This window comes from Thalia democratica, unplaced genomic scaffold (genome assembly GCF_965202585.1).
Source record: "Thalia democratica unplaced genomic scaffold, ktThaDemo2.hap1.1 HAP1_SCAFFOLD_231, whole genome shotgun sequence".
Classification (NCBI taxonomy): Eukaryota; Metazoa; Chordata; class Thaliacea; order Salpida; family Salpidae; genus Thalia; species Thalia democratica.
The window spans coordinates 1-23241 of NW_028139349.1; the positions used below are offsets into that span (position 1 = coordinate 1).

A 23241-nucleotide genomic window follows, 5' to 3' on the forward strand; every position below is an offset into this window, starting at 1 on the left:
TCCAGAAATTGCTGCTACAAAAGAAACGCCTAGAGGTAATAGTTCATGTATATGTACTTTTTGATCAGTTTAACAAGTGCAAGAAACTTTTTTTAAGTATAATAAAAATCAAGATAGTACTATAGATCTAACTTTAGTATTTTTATACATGTTACTCTATAGAAAGTAACTTAGTTTCAATTTAGAATTATGAACTGCACTTTTTAAACTAAACAAGTCATTAATGCAAAAAACTCAGATGCTAAATTGAAAGAGTTATTTCTATAATAACATATGCTTAAACTTTTTGACATTTATATACAATGTCGAAATAAAAAAAATGTTTGTATAACTAAAGACAACTTAAAAAAACTATCGAAGTTCTTTTTGAATTTTAAATTAAATTTTTTTTTCGTATTTATAAAATTTATAATTTATTTTTCTAAAATTACATTTAAAACAAAAACACACCAAAAGTAAAATAACCTGCATAAGCTCTCATGACCATAAAGAAAAACAAGTAGATAATCACTTCCTTCATTTCTGTTAATAAGATTTTTATTTTTATTTAATATACTAACAATTTATTTATAGTAAACGCCTCAGAAAACATTTAATAATAAACTGAAACTAAACTATAAAATAAGTTATCAATTAACTCTGTAGTCATACTTGAAAACAATTAAAAAGAAAAAATATATTGGGTGAAAATAAGTTTACCCTATTTAATCAATTAAATATTTTTCTTACCAACTCAATGAAATTATTTAAAAACTTTTTTCAGCTAACTTTATTTAACAGTATGCTAGAAAACTTATTTTTATTTTTATTGTTGAAACAAATTTTTCGTGAATTTTCGTATTTTAAATAGTACTAAAAACCTTTACAATAACTTTGTTATATAAATTATCTCATTATTTTAAACAATGTTGAACTTTTAATTATTTTGTTTTAAAATCAATTTTTTAGTTGAAAAGCATTTAATATATTTAGTGATAAATTTGAATAAAATATGTTAAAAATCTATTTCAACACCGATAGAAATCGGTCAGTAACAAAAGTGTTGTTTTTTAAATAAATATAGATAAAATCATTAAACACTATTTTGAAGTTCAATATAGAAACTAATAAGTAAGAACTATTATACTCTGTGTATAGTCCGAAATATAACTTAACGGTTGAATTCTTTCCTTAACAAAAACTGAAAAAAAATTATAAATTTGAACTTTAATTATAGTTCTATTATTATACTACTAAAAAGCTTCTTTTTTTTTTAACTTTTTTAGAAAGTACGACTGTTATGATTTTCTAACTGTAGCTAAGTTTCAAAAAATTATTTAATAGAATTAACTACTTATACTTACTATGATACTTTAATCCACTGTAAAGTTCACCTTGTTATGTTTTATAGTCTTACAGTGACTTTATATGTTGTATTGAGATTAATTACAATGTAAAGTAAACTATTTTTTAAGTTAGCTTTTACTTGTAGTAATCTTAATACTACATTACAATTGATCAGATAAATCGTTGTTCATGTTAGATAACATGAGTTTCGTTTTGTCTTACAAATTACTGACAACAACTAATGATTAGAAACTCACTTTACATTATACTATTTTTTATTTTTAAGATAGTATGTAAACGTTGTTATATAAACCGTTCATTTTAAGGTAATATTTTTGTTTTGTTGTTATATAAACTAATCGTAGTATATATATTAGTGTAACTGGTTTAAATTGTTTAAATAATTTCCAGTACATTTATTTTTATTTTAATAAAAAAATCAAAAAGTTACAATAGAGATTTTATCAGACACTTTTATTGATTAATAAGCATAACAACTAGTTCTTTTAATTAATTTCCAAATTAGATTTATAAGTTTTAAAATAAAAATTAAACGTATATGTTTTCATTACAACTAAATATTATTAATCGCTATCATCGTAATTTAAATTAAATCATAACAGAAAGTAGGTGTGTTTTGTTTAGCTACAAAAGGTCATGACTTTAAATTAAATAATTATCATTCAAGTACCATATAAACTTCTGCATACAGCAATTTAGTTTTTTATCATGATTCGGCAAACTGCGGTATGCGGTCTGGAAGCAACATTCTGCCACCGGCAATATACTAACAGCTAAAACTTATTTTAAATCGGTAAAAGATTTAATAGTGATTAAGTTAACTAAGTTAAACAAGGCACTTAATCTAACAACTTCGAGTATTTTAATGAAGCTTGGTTTACCCAATTTTTTGGTTTAAATTAGTACTATTACTACATTTATACTAATCAACTACGGCCAACAAAAGAAATTATTTTATACAGCGCAGCCAGCGATAAACTTTTCTAGGAAAATTTTTAAAAAGATTGCCAAAACTAAATTGACATAAACTAAGCCTTTTATCAATAATATATAATTTTAAAAAAATAAGTAGATTGTTTACTTAGCCTTGCATTTGTTCTTATATGACGTCACCTGATATAGAAGAAAACAATAAAGTTTATAAAAACTGAATCATGCTTGATTTTTTTTTTCGAGTACATTGAAATATTTATTAACTTTTTTAACGCAACTGTGAACTAGATTAGGAGTCGGTAAACTGCGGCTGGCGAAAAAAAAATTATGGTACCTACACTTGATTTTCTGAGGTCTGGATTGAAAAGCAAAGAAATTATTAGGTATATATTACCGGAAAATTTTAAACGTACACTAAATATTCTGGGTCTTCTATGAGAATAACAGATCAAAACTACAACTGCGGTCTGCAACTATTTTGATTTTGAAATATGGCCCGCGACCAAAAAATGCTTACTGAACCTAGAAATAGATGATTTTTATAAATGTTTGATAAACTAGTTGATTTCAATTTAAGCTTAAAGGGAAGATATTTTACTTGTTTTGAAATATTCAAGTTAATGTTTGCAAATAGCAATGCAAAGTTATTTAATCGTATACAGTCAAGATTGTTTTCTTTCTAAGAAAATAGTGAGTTTTACTGTATCCAAATAGCAAAAGTGTCGCTTTTAAACTGAATTCACTGTTTATCTATTGTATAGTATAAAAATTGAAGACTAATAATACTATTTGTATTTTTTTTTATTCAAGAAAATGTTTGGCAAACTCGTTTCAAATATTATGTAACTATGTTTAATCACAACAGCATTATGATGTAAAGGAGCTTAAAGTCAGAGTCAACTATAGCCTAATATTTAAGTAATTCATAAACAAAAATAGCAATTCTGACGATTGCTAAAAGATTGCTAATTGCCAAAAATTCAAAAATAATGTTCTTTAGTTGTCCTCACTAATCAAACTATAAAAAAACATATGTGTCATTCTTACACATAGTTTTAACAAAATATCTATACATAAATTTTGCAAAAAACGCGTTTAAAAATAAATGTTTTAGTTTTTTAACGGGCATACGTATATAGTAATTTTTATATTTTGCGGTCTAACACAAAAGAACACATTTTTACTTATTTTATGAGATTTTTTGTTGACCTAACGACGTTCCTTTTTTAAAAAAAAAACTTTTTGTTAAGGTCTGAAGTATAATTACATATTAAAAAAGCTATAACAAAAAAAACAACTTGTTTGTTACAACTATATAAAAGTCTGACGTTAATTGTACTAATAACATATAATTAAAAAAGTTTTAGTTCATAAATCACTTTAAATTATACATCACAAATAATTTGTATTCAATTTTGACTAGAACTTAAAATATGAAATGAGTGTAGAATCAGCTACTTGATATTAGTTTCATTTCTGTTTTGTTTCTTTATTCTTCTTTGAACTTTTTAAGAACTGAAAAAATATTACAATTACTATTGTTACCAAAGAAAGCAGGCGTTTTAATTTTGCCACTTTTTTTATTTTATACAAACTTCCACTAAATGTTTTTATTCTACTTGCCATAAAATTTTTAAACAGTATGATTAATGTTAAAGTATTTTATATTCGGTATGGTAATACAAAGGAGTGTTTCTTACAACAATGCCAATTTGAATATAAAGTATTTTTTCTAAAAACTCTATTTAAACAAAGAATAAAACTATTGTCTAAAAGATAAATAAAAATTCTAAAAAAGGTTATTTGATAAGAGATTTGCTCTAAAAACTGATATTCAAATGGGACCTTAGTTTAACATAATTTTATTTCATTATACTTTTATTTTTTTATTAAATTTTAGATAATATTTAGAAAAATTACCTTTGGTACACGTATCTTTGACTTTTTTCTTTTCTCTTCACTTTCTTTTTTATTTTTATTCATTTCTTTTTCTTGAGACTTGTCTTCTTTACTGGTTTCATCAGTTAAAGTCCACAGTTCATCTTTCAGCTGGTCCGATTTATCTTCTAGTGTTTTTTCTTTTAAACGTTCCTGAAAATCCCCATATGTTTCTTCTAATTCTCCGAAGGGATTTTTCTTGTTCGATTCATCCTCATCATTTTTAGATGAACTTTTACTTTTTGAACAGTTATCATAGGTTTCTTCTATATCTCCAAACGGGTTACTTGAATTTTTTCCAATTTTTTCATTATCATCAATATTTTTACTGACAGCTTTGCTTGGTTTGTCAGTTTCCTCTGCACCACAATCTTCCTCAAACGGTAATACTTCAAAACTTCTACTTGTTACAGGTTCATCATTATCATTTTTAGATGAAGTTTCCCTTATTGAACTATCTTCATCTGTTTCCTCTAATTCTCCGAATGGATTTTTTCTTTCCGCAGACTCTATTATCTTGTCATTTTCACCTAAGTTGGTTACCGATTTATTTTCATTTAAAGAAATCGAGTCTTCCTCGACATTTCCAAACGGATTTTGACAATCGTTAGTTTTACTTACAACTTCACTTTTGGTTGAATCGGGCTGTTCAGTTCTAACGGAAATCATATTTTTTAAATTTTCATTTGACGCAAACTTATCATCACTTTTTTTAGATGAGCTTCTACCAGTTAAAAGGTCTTTAGTCGTTTCTTCGATATCTCCAAAAGGATTTCTGTTTCCATGTTCCATAACTGTACTTTTTGTTGAATCCGTTTCTTCTACAACGTTTGCTTTTATACCAGACTCTTTGACATTCTCTTTAAACCTTTCAAAGTCTTCTTCGGAGCTACCAAAAGGATTATTCGCAAGAGCTTTGTTTTTTGGGCTCTTCGGAGGCAGGGGCGCTCTCCTTTTAAGAGGACCTCCGTGAGATTTGGTTTTACGGAACTTCTTTTTATCCGTCTCGCTTTTACCAATGACGTCATCACTTTTTTTACTTTCAGACACACTGGGTGCCCTAGGAGCCTTTTTCATCATAATGGGAATTTTTTTAAACCTGTTAGATTTCCTGCTTATATCTGGTGAGTTTCGTAGCAAGTTTTTGACAAAGTAGTAAGTGTGCGCGAGCAATGGTTGCTCCGAAGACAACTTCCTGACTGTTTTCGAGACGATTATTTCCGAGTTGTTGTCGAAGTTGTAGTCGCTCGGCATGAAGTTGTAGCAAACAACCAGAAAGTCTGTCAGCTTCCTAAACTCGTTTTTGTCGTTCGGGTTTGGGCAATGCAAGCTCTCTTTTATTTTGCTTTTGCAAATATCCGCGACCTGTATTTAGATCATAAAAAACATTCTTAATAAAATATTAAAAACTATCATAAAACTAGGACTAGTTTAATATTTACTTTTCAACATTTTTTTACTGTTTAAAATTACTTTAATTAGTTTACTTTTGTTTTTGTTTTGAATTTACAGATTACATACTGAGATTCAAAATAGATGAATCAGTTCAGATATTTCAACAATAGTAACTATAATCAATTATTACTTTTGTCTTATTTTTGAGCTTGAATTGTTTGAATACTCAGCAGTTGATAGCTAAAAGCAGAGTATAAGCTAACCATCAATATATAATACCAAATCGATACTATAAATTAAAAAAAAAATACTCACATAACTGAATCCAAGCTCGTTAGCAGCCTGCAAACAAGGTAAGTAGTCTCTGCGACTGATTTCTAAATTTCCAGTGTAAATCTGCTCAAGTATTGCTTCAACACCTTTTTCACCGCTAGATAGCGTGATACCCTGCACTTTTTCTATATTATCAAATGCACCAACTCTGTTGAGTGAAAAATTGTTTAAAAAAATAATTTTATTTTGTTTACGTGGTAAATAATTTAAATAAATACAAAACAAATTTATGTAATGAAACTCAAAATGATCTGTACTGCACATATAACTTTTTCTACATTGTCAATGACTTTGAAATACTATTTTTTAGTTGTTCAGAAAAAATAATACTAAATGTATATTAAACGATGGCAAAAAAAAAATCTCAAAAAAGTTGTTAAAACAACCTGATATTATATCTGATATAGTTAACTTTTGTTGACATTATAAAATAAATAAAATAACTAGTACATTTAAAATCACCTGTACAGTTGACTGCAAGTTTTCAGGACAATTTTATGGCACGGAAAACTTGTGTTGCCAGCCATAATATAGAAATCGCACATAAATCTTTTTTTGCGATATTCATTCAGCTGACCCGCAAACTTGCACAAATAATCACTTTTTTCAGGATTGTTTTTGTTTTTACTCATATTTTGTTTACTCCCTATTTTACTACCTTCAAAACTGCGTTGTAAGTTTTAAATATTTCGATATTTAAAGTATTCGAAGATCATTGGATTATATAAATTAACCACTAGTATTTAATTGGTATTAAACTTTACATTAGTAACATCTTTATTTAACAGTGTTACTTTATTTATACATGGTTTATTGGTTTAGTAAAAACTCAATTTATTAAACAGTAGCTGTTGTAAGATTTACTGTTAATGCTTACTTTAAGCAGAAACTAAATCTAGTTCAAAAACTTAGTTCAACTAGACCTATTTTAGTTAGTTTATTAAGCTTACAAATACTACTTTAAAGACTTTAATGGTAGTTGAGAAGTTATTATCAAATCTAGACCTATTACTTAAATAGTTTAAGTTAATATATAAAATTTATTTAACAACTAAATTACTCTATATTATGCTTTTAACAAATAATAATAACTACCTGTTGGTTTTATAAAATTTTATAGTATTTAAATATTTACAAGAACAAAACACATTTTGTTGATCGATTAAAAATTCAAAATTTAGTTACTTTAACTCTAAAAGTTTCTAAAAAAATTATATTACATATGCATAAAACATTTCTTTAAGCAAACTGATGAAATATGATACTAACTTTAATTAGTTAATAAATTGAATATGTTTGTTTGTATTTTAAACAGTTATATCTTATTTACATATTAAAAGAAATTTTAAAACGTTTATTGACTTTAAAAGATTGCCAAATCAAATGATAGCATAATTTTTAAACATATTCTTCTACTTAAGAATTAAAAAACGTTTAGTTTGTCAAGCAAATTTATTTTATAAGTATGGTTTGAATTTACTCAAATCTGATTATACATAATGTAAAGCTTAGTAGTATAGAAGTTGATAATATTTTCTATGTAGTATTAAGTTAATTTAAGATATAAGAGGAAATCAGAAGTCATGTTGTACTAATAAATTTAGTTCTTATAAAAAAAAGCGATTGATAGAACCTAAAAGCATACCAACATTTTTTTTTGGTTTTTTAAAATAGTAAAAATAGTTTAAATACTATCAAGCAACACCGTTTTTTTAGTTTTTTCAATCAAAATAGTTTCTAAACTTTAGTTGCATGGTAGTAGATGTATCAATTTAAACTTTTTATGTCTTTATAACCTTTTAGCTGTCCCGATAACTTATAAGTTTTTTTAATACAGAACTAGTTCTAAAAGTATTATGTCTAAGTTTGCATATAAAAGGTTATAAATTTATTTACTTTAATAAGTTGTTGCTAGTTTAAGAAAACAACTTAAGGTGCGACCAAACTAGAGACACTAACTCTAGCAAGACTAATTTTTATCATCTTCTTTAAAAATTGTAAAAATTTAAATGTTTTAGTTGTTTTTTATTGTATTAAATGTTTTTCCTAATCAATGGATTAGATTAGGTAACAAGAATTTAGAAAGTGTTTAAAGTGTCTAAAAGAAACTAAACAAAGCTTTATAAGGATATAAGAACACTATAATTAAATTTTACTAAAATTAAGATTCAGACAAAAACCGGGCAGTATTTTAGTTGTTGACTATTTGTGTTAAAATATATTATTGTTATACTTAGCTAGTTTTTATATAAATTTCAAACTTTAATAACATTTGTACAGAGATCATTATAATTTAAGTTGTAGTACTTTGTAAAGTCTCTTAAATATCATTCGATTGGAGATTTAAGTTTTTTTCTGTTTTTTTTTTTTTTTAATTTAATTTGGTTTTGCACGCTTGAATGAATCAAAGGTTTACCGAAATTAATGTTAGTTGGTTTTTAGTTTTAGTAACGTATTTATTTTTAATTACCTAGACCAGGGAAAGTGAATCGTAAAATCTCATAATACTACTTAAATTTTAATGATTCTGTCAACAAAGACTTTTTCTTAAGCTTTTAATATAATTACGCTTTGAAGATATTTATTTAATAAGTTTGGCTCACAAAAGACTTTTTTTTTCATAAGTTTGGCCAGTCGACCATACTAAATTTATAATTTTAATCAAGCAGTCGTTAACTTACTCGATAGTGTGAAACTACAGGTGCCTGTAGAAAATCAGCTTTCAGAGTGGTACTTTCTTAATATAACTGTTAAAAAAAAGCAGATACTTTTCCATTAGTTTTAATATTTATTGATATTTTCTATTTTGCTACATTTTTTATACAAAAGAAAGTGACGATAAGAAAAAAACAAAATACTCACCTTATCAAAATGTTATAGTTTATAAATACATTTTATATGTACTTGATTGAGGCCTGTCAGATATTTAGAATTTTAAGCATTTTAATTCTACACAAATACTTCTTTTACTTAAACGAGTATTTTTCTTTAAACTTCTAAGCTGATTCGGTAAGTTAGAATAAATATTGAAAATTAAAAATTCAAAGATTTACTTTACCCATTTTTTTAATATTTATACCCAAGTCTGTTCTCCAAACACTTAGTTAACACTTCAAAATACAAATAGAGGATTAAGTGTAACTTTGAAAGTTTTCAAAATAGTTGTTGAAATATAATTATAAAATAAACTTTCTTTTTCAGGTTCAGTAAAGTGCTTGAACGATTTGTTGAAACTTTTTAGCATCATACACATTTAATTGTTTACGGATGTTACTTTTATTCGTATAATATTATTTTATTGTTTTTTTTTACATTATCCAACATTTAAACCTTGCCAAAATGCATACTCTGATACTAACTCAAAGTTTCACCAACAAGTAATTCAAATGAATCAGTTAAATGAAGCAGTTTGTGGTTTTGCAAGTAGTAGTAGTACAATTATTTACCAAACACTTGAATTTTCCTTAATTATTTCAGTTTACACTTATAACGGCGTGTTCAAAACTATAATTGACTTATAAAACTTAAAGCTAGTAGCCGAGTAATTATTCCTCGTTAGGAAGCTTTTAAATACAGGGATATTGTGAGAAGTGGCAGTTTATTAATATGCTTGATGTTAACTAAATATAGATGAATATGTTTAGATTTTTGAGTAGATATTGGAAATGTTCATCGGTATTCCCATTTACTTTTAAAATTTATTGCTTAAAAACTAATACTTTTTGTCAGAATTACAATATAAGAACCTAAGCGTGTCATTCTTTTAAGAGTATTTTTTTTGAACTTTTAATTTACAAACAATCTTTCATGGATTTATGTATTGCTAGATTACCTTGGGTGACCAAAAAATAAACATCAGTTGAAAAAAGATCATCTAAGGCTTTATATCCTTTAGTCATTACAACAATAACAGTGTTTAATTTATATACATTAAAAAAATTAAATTTATTTAGCTCGTAAGATATTATAAATGCAAGTGGTATACAGAATAACTGAAAAGTTTTTCGCACACCAGCTCCTTAAATAGTTTAATAAATAATATACTGTACAATAAAGTGTCTTTCAAAGTTTTAAGGTTTTCTTGTAGTCCAAAAAAAATCCACAGTTTAAACTTTATTTTACTAACTTTTCTTTTCTAATTAAGTTAAAAATGTGCCAAAATACAAACTCAAAATTTTTCAAATGATAACCACTAAATTTTAGATGTAAAAGATAGAATTATAGAAAATGAAGCTATGTTTAGTTTTGCTAACTTAATTAACTAAATAAGTTAGCGCCAATGTACCGCTGTTAGTAAATTAAATTTGTATGTTTCACGATAGATTGCTTATAAAAACTAGTAAGGTTCTTATTCTTTTACAAAAGGTTTACTACTTAGACTTAAAAATAGATAACTCAGATACTTTAACTTTCTGCTTGATTTTTTTATGAGCTTTATAAACTAAAAACTTAACAGGTTTTACAAAAACTTTAAAGTATTAAAAAAAACCTAGTGTTTAATATATAATTTTATTTGTGCAAATACTTTTAATAAAATAAAAGAATAAAAATACAATAATCAATCTCATAAAAAACTAGTTAGTTGAAATTCGAAACTGATACAAAATAAAGCTATTTTTAATCAATTGTATAACAACTTATACTATCATATAATAACTTATTTTATCAGTTTAAGATTTAAATAAAGTATCACCAAAAAGTTTTTAAATGTTACAGATTCTGTTATCTTTTTCAAAATGACTAGCAGGACAGCACAGTTGTCAGAATCCCTGAAATGAAAAGTTATGATTGTTTTAACTTATAATATCATGCTTGAGTAACTTTGTGGCGACTTGATGATATAAATTTTGAATTCATGTATTTCATATTAGTGGGCAGATTACTGTTAAAGCATATATAAGCAAAGCATGTGTGTACAAAAATTTTTACATTAATTAATACACTATTATATTCCAAATTAGTAATAATGACGTGACTTTCTGAGAACTTATTACTTGCTGTAACTAGTACTTTTTCTACATTAAGTTAAGTTAGAATAGATTATCGTTGCTAGAATTTTACAAATAAAACGTTCTAGTTTTTAATAAACATTTGTTAACTTTTGTTTAAAATTCCATGCTCAACTAAATGTGTTATTTTTATTTAAAACAAATCTTGCAACTATGAGCTAGCCTAAAAAAGCTAGCTTTTTTAGTTTTAATCTTGTAGTTTAAATTTTATTGTTCCTTGGTAATTTTATAACAACAAACTGGCTTTTGCCATTTTGACACGAGTGGTCAACTGAGTCTATTGATACTAAACTAGTTGTAATTTTGAAAAAAAATTTGAGGTAAATCGTTTCATGTAGCTTAAATGTACACTTAGTTTCTTTATTAACTTTGTTCTTAAACTTTTGTTTTTTTTTAATTTTTAATATGATATAAGTAAAAAGATTTACTCTCTTAGAGCCTAAACCTTACTTTTGTTCCAAATATGTTTTTTTTTAAATTAAATCAAAACTTGGTTAAGCTAGTAGAAACCTACTTTGCTAAAAAGATTCTTTCTTAATATTTTTTCAAACTACTTCAAGGATTTGTGTTAAAAATGTCTGACCCACAAGGAGAAGTAGCTGCCCCACAACAAGTGGCTGAGGCCCCACAGCAAATGGACCTTATGACCGCCATCCACGAAGTAAATGAACATTTATTTGTTGTCTATCTACAAAGCCTATTAAATTATCTACTCTTATGAAGTTTTTTGTTTCATTAGTGAATAGCAGAAAACTATCACAGACACAATTTTATTGTTTGTTACTTGAAATAAAAGAATTAAAAATATCTATAATAAAATACTAGGTTATTAAATTGACTTATTTAAATTAAGGGATGCTGAAGTCATTAAATCTGTAGCTACTCAAACCAGAGGTCAAAAATTGACATTTTTTTTCAATTAAACTTTTAAAATATATTTTAAAAGTAACAAATGTTTAATAGTTTGAAGTTAATATTAGATTTGTTTATTTGAAGCAAGTGTAAAGTTTGTTTTTATTGAAATTATGAAACATAAGCCAACACAGGGTTGCCACTTTACTTGAAAACCAGGAGTTTGACAATTGAGGCCAAAATAACCTGAAACTAAAAAAAAAAATAGAATTTCTAAAAATTTTCACATTTCATGTAGAAAAATTTTGATATGACACAAAAAATCTACCATATAAATAATTTTTTTATCTTCATCAAAAAACTTTTTGTTAAAAAACACATTTCAAGTAGCTTCACAGTATCTTTTCAATGATTTTATACTAATTAACACAGATTTTACCTTGTACTTAAGTTTTAACTTAAAGTAGGTCAAAAAACAAGTTCTTTTAAAAGCTGGATAAAATTTGACAAAAATCAGTGGCAACCCTGTAAACACTCTTGAGCCATCAAAATAAACCTTTTTCTATAACCATTTCAATTTTATAACCCCAGACACTTGTTAAAAATTCTAAATACCTGTTCATATAACCAAAAAAATATACATATATATTTATCTTTATTTCCAGGTGCTCAAGACCGCTAACGTGTACGACGGCGTGTGCAGGGGACTGAACCAGGCGGCCAAGGCGCTGGACAGCAAGAAGGCGCACGTGTGCTTCCTCGCCACCAACTGCGACCACAAGGAGTACGTGAAGCTGATCGAGGCGCTGTGCAACGAGCACAACATCCCGCTGATCAAGGAGGTGGAGAACAAGAAGTTGGGTGAGTGTTTATTATATAAATATTGTTTAAATGTAAATTTGTTTATGATTTTTATGATGAACCATATCGTTTGTCTTAAAGAGAGTAGACACAAGAAATTGGGTGAGTATTTTTAATTGAAATGTTGTGTAAGTATAAATGCATTTCTAATTGTTATGATGGACCATTTTATTCCTTTTCAAGGAAGTTGACAACAAAAAGTTAATTTTTTTGATTAAAATGTTGAATACAATTCAAGTTCACATATACTTTTTCCTTACTGTTTAGTTTTTTTTTATTTTAAGTATTCCACTTATAATTAACGTTAATAAAAATAAATTAGATGAGTGTTTACTTATTAAAAATGAATGCATTTTTTTCACTTCTCCATTGTTTACTGAAACTAGTTGGTATCACTAAGTAAATAACCACTTATGTATGGATGAGAAAGTTAGTAATGAAAAAAAAGAAATTTGGTTGTTATTTTGAAGTTAAAATTAAGGTGCTTATTATTTGGTCCTCCTCAATATTAGCATTATTAATTTCATTAAGCAATAACCCCAATAATATAAGAAGTTGACAACAAGAAAGTGGGTGGATAAAAATTATTTAAATATTGCAAGTTTTTATTTGTATTAAAAAAGTGCCATTATTTTCCTTTGTTTTATGCCAAAGTATGATTCCATTAAATTTAACATTGAAGTATAAAAGAAATTATGTTATGAATTTATTTAATTTTCCTGTTGGTAAACCAAGTTGACAGCAATAAATTGGATTGGTGTTTGTAAATTTAAATGTTCTATTTAATGAAATCCTTCATTAAATCTATTATTTTTGACCACTATTTGGTTTCATTAGGTATAAGCAAGGTTTATCATTGAAGTTGTCAACAAAAGTAAGGTTATAATTTTTCAATAAAATTTTAAGTTCAATGAAGATTTCTTAATTATCTCATCCATTATTAAATCAACATTTATAGTCCTAATTATATAATAATCCCAATAGAGATGGAAGTAGAAATTTTGATTCAACGTTATATTGTTTAATTTTCCTTTCTTGATATCATTTATTTCATTCAAACTATACTAATTTTGTCAAAGTTTTCACTTTAAAATGTTTACACTAATATATTGAAATATTATGAGTAAAATAAATCCTATAAAACTGTAGTTTATCAGTTTTATTATTTATATTAAAGTTTTCAAGCTAGTTAAAAAACCAATGGTTAGCTGGTGCAAAATTTAAAATGTTTGCATTAATTTATGCATAAGTATATAAAACATTAATACTATTGAGATTTAATTACAAGAATTTTACTTAAAGGTAGACAACATAGAAAACAATTTTCTGTAGTTTTTTTTGTTTCTGATTAACCCAGGTCTGGTACTTTTTCAAATATTCAAGCTAGTTAAAAAAATTTCAAACATTATAATCTATTATTTTATCCCATTATTGAAGTTTTTTTTATAAAGGTACTAAATTCCAAAAATTATCCTAAGTTGTTATTATAATTATATAATAAAATAAACAAATAAAATATAATATGAAGTATTTTCACTTTTTAATTTTTTATAAAAATTTAGCTTCTAAACTGAGAATGACTTGATATCAACTTAATATCATATTAATGTTTTGCTTAAAAGGGTGGCCACTTTGTCATGGTAAATTTTATTTATTTATGTGCAGTGCATACCTGCCACAAACCCAAGATAATTCATGCTTGTAAAAACTTGGTTCAAAAATTCAGAGTTTATAGATCTTTTTTAACAAATTTAAACTTGTTTTTATATTAAAATTGAATGTGGGTCACTATTTTAAAATAACTAACTTAACAAGATTAAAAGTTGTCTTTTTTTAAAAATGCTTTGTTTTCTTCTGGTACATTATGTTTTTAAGCTTAACAGATTTTTCAGTTTTTGGAAATTAACATTATATCTTTTTCTAGTTAGTTGAGAAGGCTTTTTTTTTTTCTTCTGTCCTAATAAAAGGCAATCCTTTTTGTGTTGTTTACTAGCCAAAAATTAGTTTATGATAAAAAATAAGTATTTAATGGAAAATAGATAAGGTTGCCAATAAAACCTTGAGTCCTTGAATTTGACAAATTATTCAAAAAAAAAACTGAAGAATTTTTAATTTGAAATTTTTTGAAAAAAACTGGAAAAACCTAGAAATTGGAACAAATTTTTTTAACGAAATTAAAAGTACCTCAATTTTTCAATTATTTGTACATATCAAGTGACAATTTTGATTAAATACAAAAATATTTTCATAAAATCAAAAAAATAGTTTTTTTCTTAAAAAACACAGTTAGAGTAGCTTAACTATTCCTTTAATGTTGTTTTAATATTGAAAACAGTTTTTCCAACTTAAATTTAATTTTATACTAAAAACTGACCAAAACACTTGTTTTTGAAATTGCTGGAAAACTAAGATAACTTGGAATAAATTTGAAACAAGAAAAAAAACCTTTAGAAACTTAGTTTAAAGTACTTGTTTTTGGTTTTATTTTATTTAAAATAGAAATACAGTTCACAAAAAAGCTTATAAGAAAATAAAATTAAATAAATTTTAACACTTGAACAGTCTGTTTACACATTAATAAAAAGTATAAGTTTTTAAAATTTATTATAGTTATTAATATTAATTATTTTTAGGTGAGATGGCCGGTTTGTGCAAGATCGATGCTGAAGGAAACCCAAGGAAGGTTGTAGGATGCAGCTGTGTCGTCATCAGCGATTGGGGCAAGGAAGGAACCCAGGCCCATGAAATTGTCATAAACTACATCAAATCTAAGAACTAAATGGCTTAGCTAATTAAATTAGACAATAAACCATTAGCCAATTAATTATGTTTTTTATATACTCTTAGAATAAACTAATTTATCAATTTTTTAAATGGCATGAACTTTTTGTAAGCATGAAAGTATATACATTGATTAACAAAAAACTTAAACTGTTTCTAACTGGTGGTCTCCTCTTTTTTGTGTAGTAAAACATAAAATCACTAAAAGATTGTCTGTTCACCATAAGAAGAGTTTTAAAGAAACAAAAAAGTTTTTAAAGAATGATTAGCTAGTCTATATATCCCTTCTACTATTTACCATTTCCAATTCTTTTAAAAAAGTTATTGACATATGGTTTTATAATTTTAAGTAAATCTCTGAGTAAATTTTTAACTTAATTAGAAATGCATTAGTTAAGACGTATTTGTTGAAAGTCCATTATAGGGTCTGAAACATGCTTTCCGAACAAGATCGTAAAGGCAAATAAAGAAGGTCTAAGATGTATTTAAGGGTAGTTTTATTTCAAAATCAGGGTTTTCCAAATTAGGTCATATTGTCCCTTTAAGGACCTTGAATAGTAAAGAGGCCATAAGGCAATAATTTGGAAATTACACTTGATGCTCTAGAGCTAATGAAGCAGAAAAAAACAAGGTTTTAAAAGGGTGAACAAAGTTATAGTTTTCCGAGAAATTCTTTCGGAAGGTAACCCATAGTTTTTCTTACTTATTTTAAAAGGAGCTTATGAAGCGCAAATATATGAGAGTGGCACACTTTCGGAAACTTTGTATTAGAAAAATTTGAAACTTTCATTAGAATAGGGTTTTCGAAAGTGGACCATTATAAAGAATTAACAGACTATATCAGTTGTAAATTTAGAGAGGGGCACACTAGGCCATAAATGAAAAATATACAGGGTTTCCAAAAACCCCTTCGAACAAAAATTATTAAGAAATCAGGTAATTACGTTGGATTATTGTGGCACCAATATCAAGTTGAAATTAATATGCGATGTCTTTTATTTCACAATATAAAGCAATATTATCAATTAATTATATTAGATTACCACATTGTTGAATAAAATTGATTAAATATAGTATAATATATTACTTACAATGTTGCACCAATATCAGGCTGAAATTATATTGTGTTTGATGATGACTATATTAACCAAAATTCTATTAGGTAATTCCATACCAAAGCTAGGCCTAAATTATTGATTTTTAGCCCAGAGTTATGGATAAGAAAGACATAAAATACAATCTAATTTCAGCTTGATATTGGTGCGACATCATCCTAGGTAATTACCTAAATACCTAGAATTTTAGTTAACCTTTACATTTGTACTAAAATTTGTTAAATAGATAAAACTTTTTGTCATCATTATAATTTTATTTTACTAACTTAAATTAAAACTAAAAATAGTCCGTAAAACATCTTAAAAAACAATTTAAAAGCTGTGAAGAAATTTTGAAAACCTGGATAAATTTTCTTTAAAACATTTAACAACCCTGAATATGCTACAATTCGTGTATTCATGAATAATATCAGAAAAAAGGTCATAGTTCTAAAAAATAACATCAGATATCAAAGAAAAATAGATGCATGCGCACAGTAGAGATTTGAGAAATATTCTTGGAGAAGTGCCAGTACTTTTTTTATTATTAAAAGGGGCTATATGTAAAAGTTGTCTAACTAAGTACTAACTGTGTAGTAATTTAAGTATTTGGGCAATTTTTTTTTCGTAAGCTAAAATAACTTATGACTTAATTATTGACCATCCGTAACAATTCCAAACTATAATAGAATTTGCTGTTGCTAAACTTAGGTTTTAAATCAGATACAACACCAGTGGGAGCCGGTCTAAACTTTGCACTGTGTTTTTACGAGGGCACAAAATTGCAACAGGTAACAAAATTGCGCGAAGGCAATTTTGCATCATGGGTCAGTTTTGCACGAGAGTAAAAATACAGAGAAAAAAAAATAATTAAAAAAAGTTACTGGTCTAGAGTAAAGGTTAGGGATAATAGTGATATTAAAAACTAAAAAAAAAATTATAAAAAAAAAAGCGACCGACCGAAGTTAATGGGTAACAGTGATAGTAAAAATAATAAATAAAATTACTAAGGAAAAACAAATTAACTTACCGACCGAGGGTTAGGGGTAACAGTGCTAGTAAAAGAAAAAAACTAAATTGAATTTATTAACAATAAAATTTATAAAATGAAAAAAACTTAACCAGTGCAAAATTGTCTGCTCTTGCAGTTTAGTCTGCTCGTGCAAAAGTATCTTCGCGCAAATTTATCTCCGCGCAATTTTGTACACTCGTGCAATTTTGTTCCTTCGTGCAAATTTGACAGCTACTCACACCAATAATGATAAAACTAACATATAAAAAAATAGAGCACTTAAGTCTGATCAAGTTTGTCCTTGTAACTCTTGAAAATGGGAACGGGTCTAATTGTAATTTAAAGGTAATTCCCCTAATAGTTGATGAGCCAGCAAAATAGTTTTTTTTTTCCTTGAATTTATACCATTATCCCTAATCCACATCACCCATAAATTTTAGAAAAAAAAATAATTAAAAGTACAAATATTATGAAAAAAAAAAATTTTTGACTCAGCATTTATATGCACAAAGACATATTTGCACGAAGAATTTACGTCAAATATACACGAAGCGAAACTTTTGCACGATTAATTTTATGCTTTAAAGGGACATTTTTTCTCAAAGACACTTATGTTTCAAGGGTTATTTTGCACGATAGTAAAGCAAACAAAATAAAAAGCCACCTATTGAGGGTAACGGTTTGTGGTAATTGTGATAGTTAAAGTCATGAATTAAAGTTATTGAAAAAAATTATTTAAATTTTTTAACCCGTGCAAAAATTTTATTGTGTAAAAGTGTTCTTTCGTGCATGTTAGACTCCTTACCATTAGATAGGAGAAATACAATTATAATCTTATGTTCAAAAATTCTTTTATGCAAACCTAATTTAATTGAGCAATGTATTGTATCGAAAAAAATAGTTTAATCAGTCTAAAACTTCTGGTTGCTTCAAAGTACTCGACAAAATTGTAGTACCGCATAATATACCTGTAGTATTTTTAGGACACGCTTGAGTGCATTTGAGGTGTAATGATGAACTTTTTGAATAAATTTCTAGTCGATTATATGAGTTTGAAAAGCTCAGGGCCGACTGAAAGCGTTGCTACTTGAGTTAAGGTAAAGAAACGTACTGAAAGCAATGAATTGCTTAACTCACTCAAGCATGACATTTCAATATAGAAATTAATGTGATAATAATAGATTAATATGTTAAACTACTCATTAAACACGTCAATGATGAAAACGTGTCAATTAAGTACAAAAATATTTAAACACAAAAGGTCAAATATGTAGGAAGACAATTAGCACGAAGGGTCAATTGTGCATGAAGTGACACTTTTTCACGAAGGGTCACTATTGCACGGGGGGTCACTTTTTTACGAAGGCACTTTTACAAAAGAGTGAAAAAAGATTATAAAGAATAATTTATTTATTAATACAAAAAAAGTAGTTTAGGAGTAACAGTGAGAGTAAAAAGAAAAAAAAAACAACAACAAAATTAAAAAACAATTTGAAAAATATAAAAATTAACTATATAAAAAATTACCGACCGAGAGAAGGGTTAAAAGTACAATAAAACGTGAGAGTACAAAAAAAAAACTACTTAAATAAAAAAGTTACTAACCGAAGATTAAGGACAACAGTGATAAAAAAAAAATATATATGAACTAATAAAAGTAGTTGCTCATAAAACAAAGAAACTAAAAAAATTGAAAAAAGAAACACAAAAAAAATTACTGATAGAGGGTTAAAAGTATTATTGTTAGTAAATAAATTGAAAATGGTAAACATAAATGTCATAAAATTTAAAAAAATCAACCTGTGCCAAAACCCCTTTGTGCAAAAGTGACCACTTGTACAAAATTGACGTAGTACTAAAGTGTCTTCAAGCAGAAATGTCTCTTCGTGCAAGAGTGTCTTTTCGTGCATATTAGACTACTACCAATCGACTACATAGTTTTGGTAACATTATTGGACACATTTTTAGTCGCTCAGCAATATTTAAATTTAATTTTTTTTGCTAACCATACTTGATGAAAACCTTCGATTATCAGGTATTTAAATAAACTATACTTTATGAGGAATAGGTTAAATATGCAGAAAAACATTTTTGCACGAGGATATATAAAAATAAATAAACTAAAGAACAAAAATAACATAAAATAAATAGTAGCTATTAAAAAATAAAACAGAAAAAAAGTACCCACCGAGATTAACAGTGATAATAAAAACGAAAAAGGAAATAAAATTAGAATAACTTACAGATTGAGGGTAAGGACTAGGAGTCGCAGTTATAGTAAAAATAAAACTTAAAACTAAAAAAAAAATCTCAAGCTGTGCATAAGTGTCTTTGTTCAAACTTGACGCCGCGAAAAAAATATTTATGTGCATAATTATCTGTTCGCGAAATATATAGCACCTAATCACTTTATGAAGACGGGTCAGTTTTGCACTAACAGTTACTTTTACACAAAGTGTAACTTTTGCAAGAAGGGTAAGTTATGCACGAGAGTTAAAAAATAACAATAAATTACCGACAAGGGTTTAGGGTTAACAGTTATTGTAAGAAATATGTATAACAAAATAAATAATTAACAAACCTAGTTATTAATAATAATAACTAGTCATCGACCAAGGGTTATAATAAGGGGTAACAGTGGTAGTTGAAAAACTTGGAAAACAAGTGATTAAAAAAATAAAAATATAAACTAAACTAAAAAATCAAATTTTCAACTCGTAAAAAAGTGTTCCTTCGTGCATTATCAATGTTTACCTATATTTTACAAGTTCAATAATTTTTTAGTTAAATCAAAGTTGTATTGAAATTATCGTGTAATAAGTGCTAGTATTTCAATCAACATAAAATTAAACTCGTTTTCAAGCTTCAAATAATGTCCTAAAAAATTAAGTATGATTATGATGATCAATGTGGTTTTATTAATTATAAAATTTAATTTAAGCAAATTTTCTATATCATTTAAGTTGATCAGTTTTTAAAATAGGTATACATAAGAAGGTAACACAAAATTTACTGAAATGCCTTAACTTTAATAGCTTTAAAAAATACAGGTCTGCTTTATAGTTACAAAAAACTATTAAATTATGTAAACTAACAATTAATGAAAGTAAAACTATTTCAAGCAATTTAACAGCATATAATACCAAGTTTTTAGTTGTCTTAGTCATAAAATTACAAAAATTAAATTTGTACAACCTTTTGTAGTTCAGACAATTGCCATTCGCTCCGTTCCGTAAGACTGTTGGAACTAATCTAAAGTTTGTCCATTATTTTTATCGCAATTTTATTATTATTTTCTAATTTGTTTAAACCGTTTGAGAAGCACAACATTTTATGATTAAGCTCACTACCAAGATACTTATTGTTACAAGTTGTTGCTTGATTTTCATTACACGCTTTTCAAAACTTAGATAAAACAACTACTAGTCAGTATATTAATTTAAGAATGAATTGATATTTTTCATTAAATTAGGACTTTCAAAAATCTTTTAGCACAGCTTTTAGTTCAAAGTTTTTATTTGTTTTTATAACTTCAAGACCTTGTTTTTCTCAAAAAAAAATATTAAGTAAACGACCGTAAAATTATAAAAAGCTGTATAAAAAGCATTTCAAAGTTGTTTAGTAAAAAATTACTATACTCATTTATATATTACTTAGCATTCTAATAAATTTAAGTAAACAAGGTTTTAATGCTGTTAGTGTCTTTTACATACAAGTAACGTTTATTAGTTTAGAAATTTTTAAAAGTTGTTTAATTTGTCAACTAGTTAGAGTAAAGCATAACTATACAGTAATGTAATTTTTACTTTACACTTATTCTTAACTTAACCAAATCGTTAATTGTTTGTTACAAAGGTTAACGTTTGAGGATGTTTTAATTAAGATTAAAATATTTTAAACTTCTTAAGTCCCTGTTTGTACAAATGTCCGTTTCAAATACCTAAGTGCTATTACTATGTGACGTCATTTTACTAATATTATCTTTTTTGAAACTAGTTTAGATTGTTATTTACTCTTGTATAAAAGGGTTTTATTTTAAATATGATGTAATTAACAGAATATTTAATAAAATAACTTCTATTGACAACTTTTTTAGTTGTTTGTTAAGAAAACGTAACAAATATAAGAATAATTACCAATAACAGTTTTAAAATAACTTGAACATATATTAAAATTGCTTTTCAAAAGTTAAAAACTGTGTACAGTGCCGAATAATAATGTAAGTATTTAACACTAAACAACTGTTCTAACAGTTTGTTTTAAACTTACATTTTTTGATTTATTTATAGTAAGTTTTTCAGAACACATTTAATCTTTTCAGAATACAGCTTTTGATAGTAAAATAGAAGAAAGTGTGAACAAATTTTATACAAAACTTAACTACTCATAACTACTGTGTGTACCCGTTCACTTATTGTGATTTTCATTGTTACTATAGTTTCTGTTACTTAATTGCTCAGTTCAAGAAAGCTGATTGTAAAAACATATTTTGGAGTTTTTAGATTTATTGACAAATTAATTGTTAATAAATAAATCCATTTCGAAAATTACAGAATTTTTTTCAAAAAATTTACAAAACTTATTTTTGTGCACTTGTTTATTGATTGCATTTCCACTGCTAATAAAGGTTAGAGTATTTTTTTTAGGAACTTAATAATAACATCTAAAAATGACACAAATATTTAGAAGTTTTTTACTACAGTTTGTTGATACTTTTGTTAGACATTGTTCAAAACTTATGTAAAACTAAATTTGTTTTGTTTTATAATATATAAAACTATTTCACTTTTTATCTAAGCCATTGGCAAGCAGCATGTTAACAGTATCTTACCGGATTGAAAGTCAACTTCTTTTACGTAAGTAGTGTTTCGTATGATTTATTATATAACTTAATGCATTTTGTAGAATGAATAGTAATGTGAATTTTCAGGTAGTTAGCATTATAACTTACACTGAAAAAAAAAACTCTTAACTTTCAGGTAATGATTCAGGTTTATTAAAAAAACTTGAGAAGTGTAACAGCTGTTTTGTGGTCTAAAATAAGTTTTGAATAACCAGAATGTAAACAAATACTTATATTCAAAACTAATTCAAACTGATAATTGAATATAAACGTGTAAAAAAAGATTACCAAACTTATTAGCATTATAAAAATTATCAAGCTTTGCTTCTAAAGCACAGAAATAGCAAAACTAAAAACTTGTTTACTATTCAATTAGGACTAAATGATTGCAGAAGTTTACAAAAAAACTATAAGTTTATAAAAAATATAAATAAAAAAAACAAATAAAACCATCACGTATTAAATACTTTTGACTATTATAGTAGTAAGATTATTTTTTTAATTTCGTAAAAAGTATAACATGTTTTACGTTTTAATTTTTTTTTCTGTGAACAGTAAACACCGAAAATTATTAATCTAGTAAAACCTAATTAATAGCTGTACCCAACATTTTAAAAGTTATCTAATTTAAGTTTGTTTGATTTATATAAATATAAGTAGTTATTATTTTCTCTAATATGAAATATAACTAATAAACCTCTTAAAAGCTGTTGTACAAACCAACTACAGTAGTTTTAAGTGTATTATATTTTATGAGTATAGGTTCTATTAAAACTATGTAGTTTGGTTAACTTCTAAGGTTTACTAAATTAAAAATACTAAGTTATACAAAAAATTAAATGA

General features: G+C 26.0%; 1 protein-coding gene across 1 annotated transcript; it reads left to right on the forward strand.

Annotated features, from left to right (window-relative positions):
• The first annotated feature begins 11529 nt into the window (after positions 1-11529).
• Positions 11530-15447, forward strand: LOC145845979 (small ribosomal subunit protein eS12-like). Its single transcript, XM_082952944.1, has 3 exons — positions 11530-11616; positions 12473-12668; positions 15302-15447. Exons 1-3 carry the CDS (start codon positions 11530-11532, stop codon positions 15445-15447), a joined length of 429 nt encoding a protein of 142 aa, XP_082809070.1.
• Positions 15448-23241: the final 7794 nt, after the last annotated feature.

Bases quoted from the DNA above. Each gene is read 5' to 3' on its own strand.
- LOC145845979 (XM_082952944.1), top strand. From the start codon at position 11,530: ATGTCTGACCCACAAGGAGAAGTAGCTGCCCCACAACAAGTGGCTGAG. The intron at 11,617-12,472 runs GTAAATGAACAT...CTTTATTTCCAG, and splicing joins TTATGACCGCCATCCACGAA to GTGCTCAAGACCGCTAACGT. The intron at 12,669-15,301 runs GTGAGTGTTTAT...AATTATTTTTAG, and splicing joins GGTGGAGAACAAGAAGTTGG to GTGAGATGGCCGGTTTGTGC.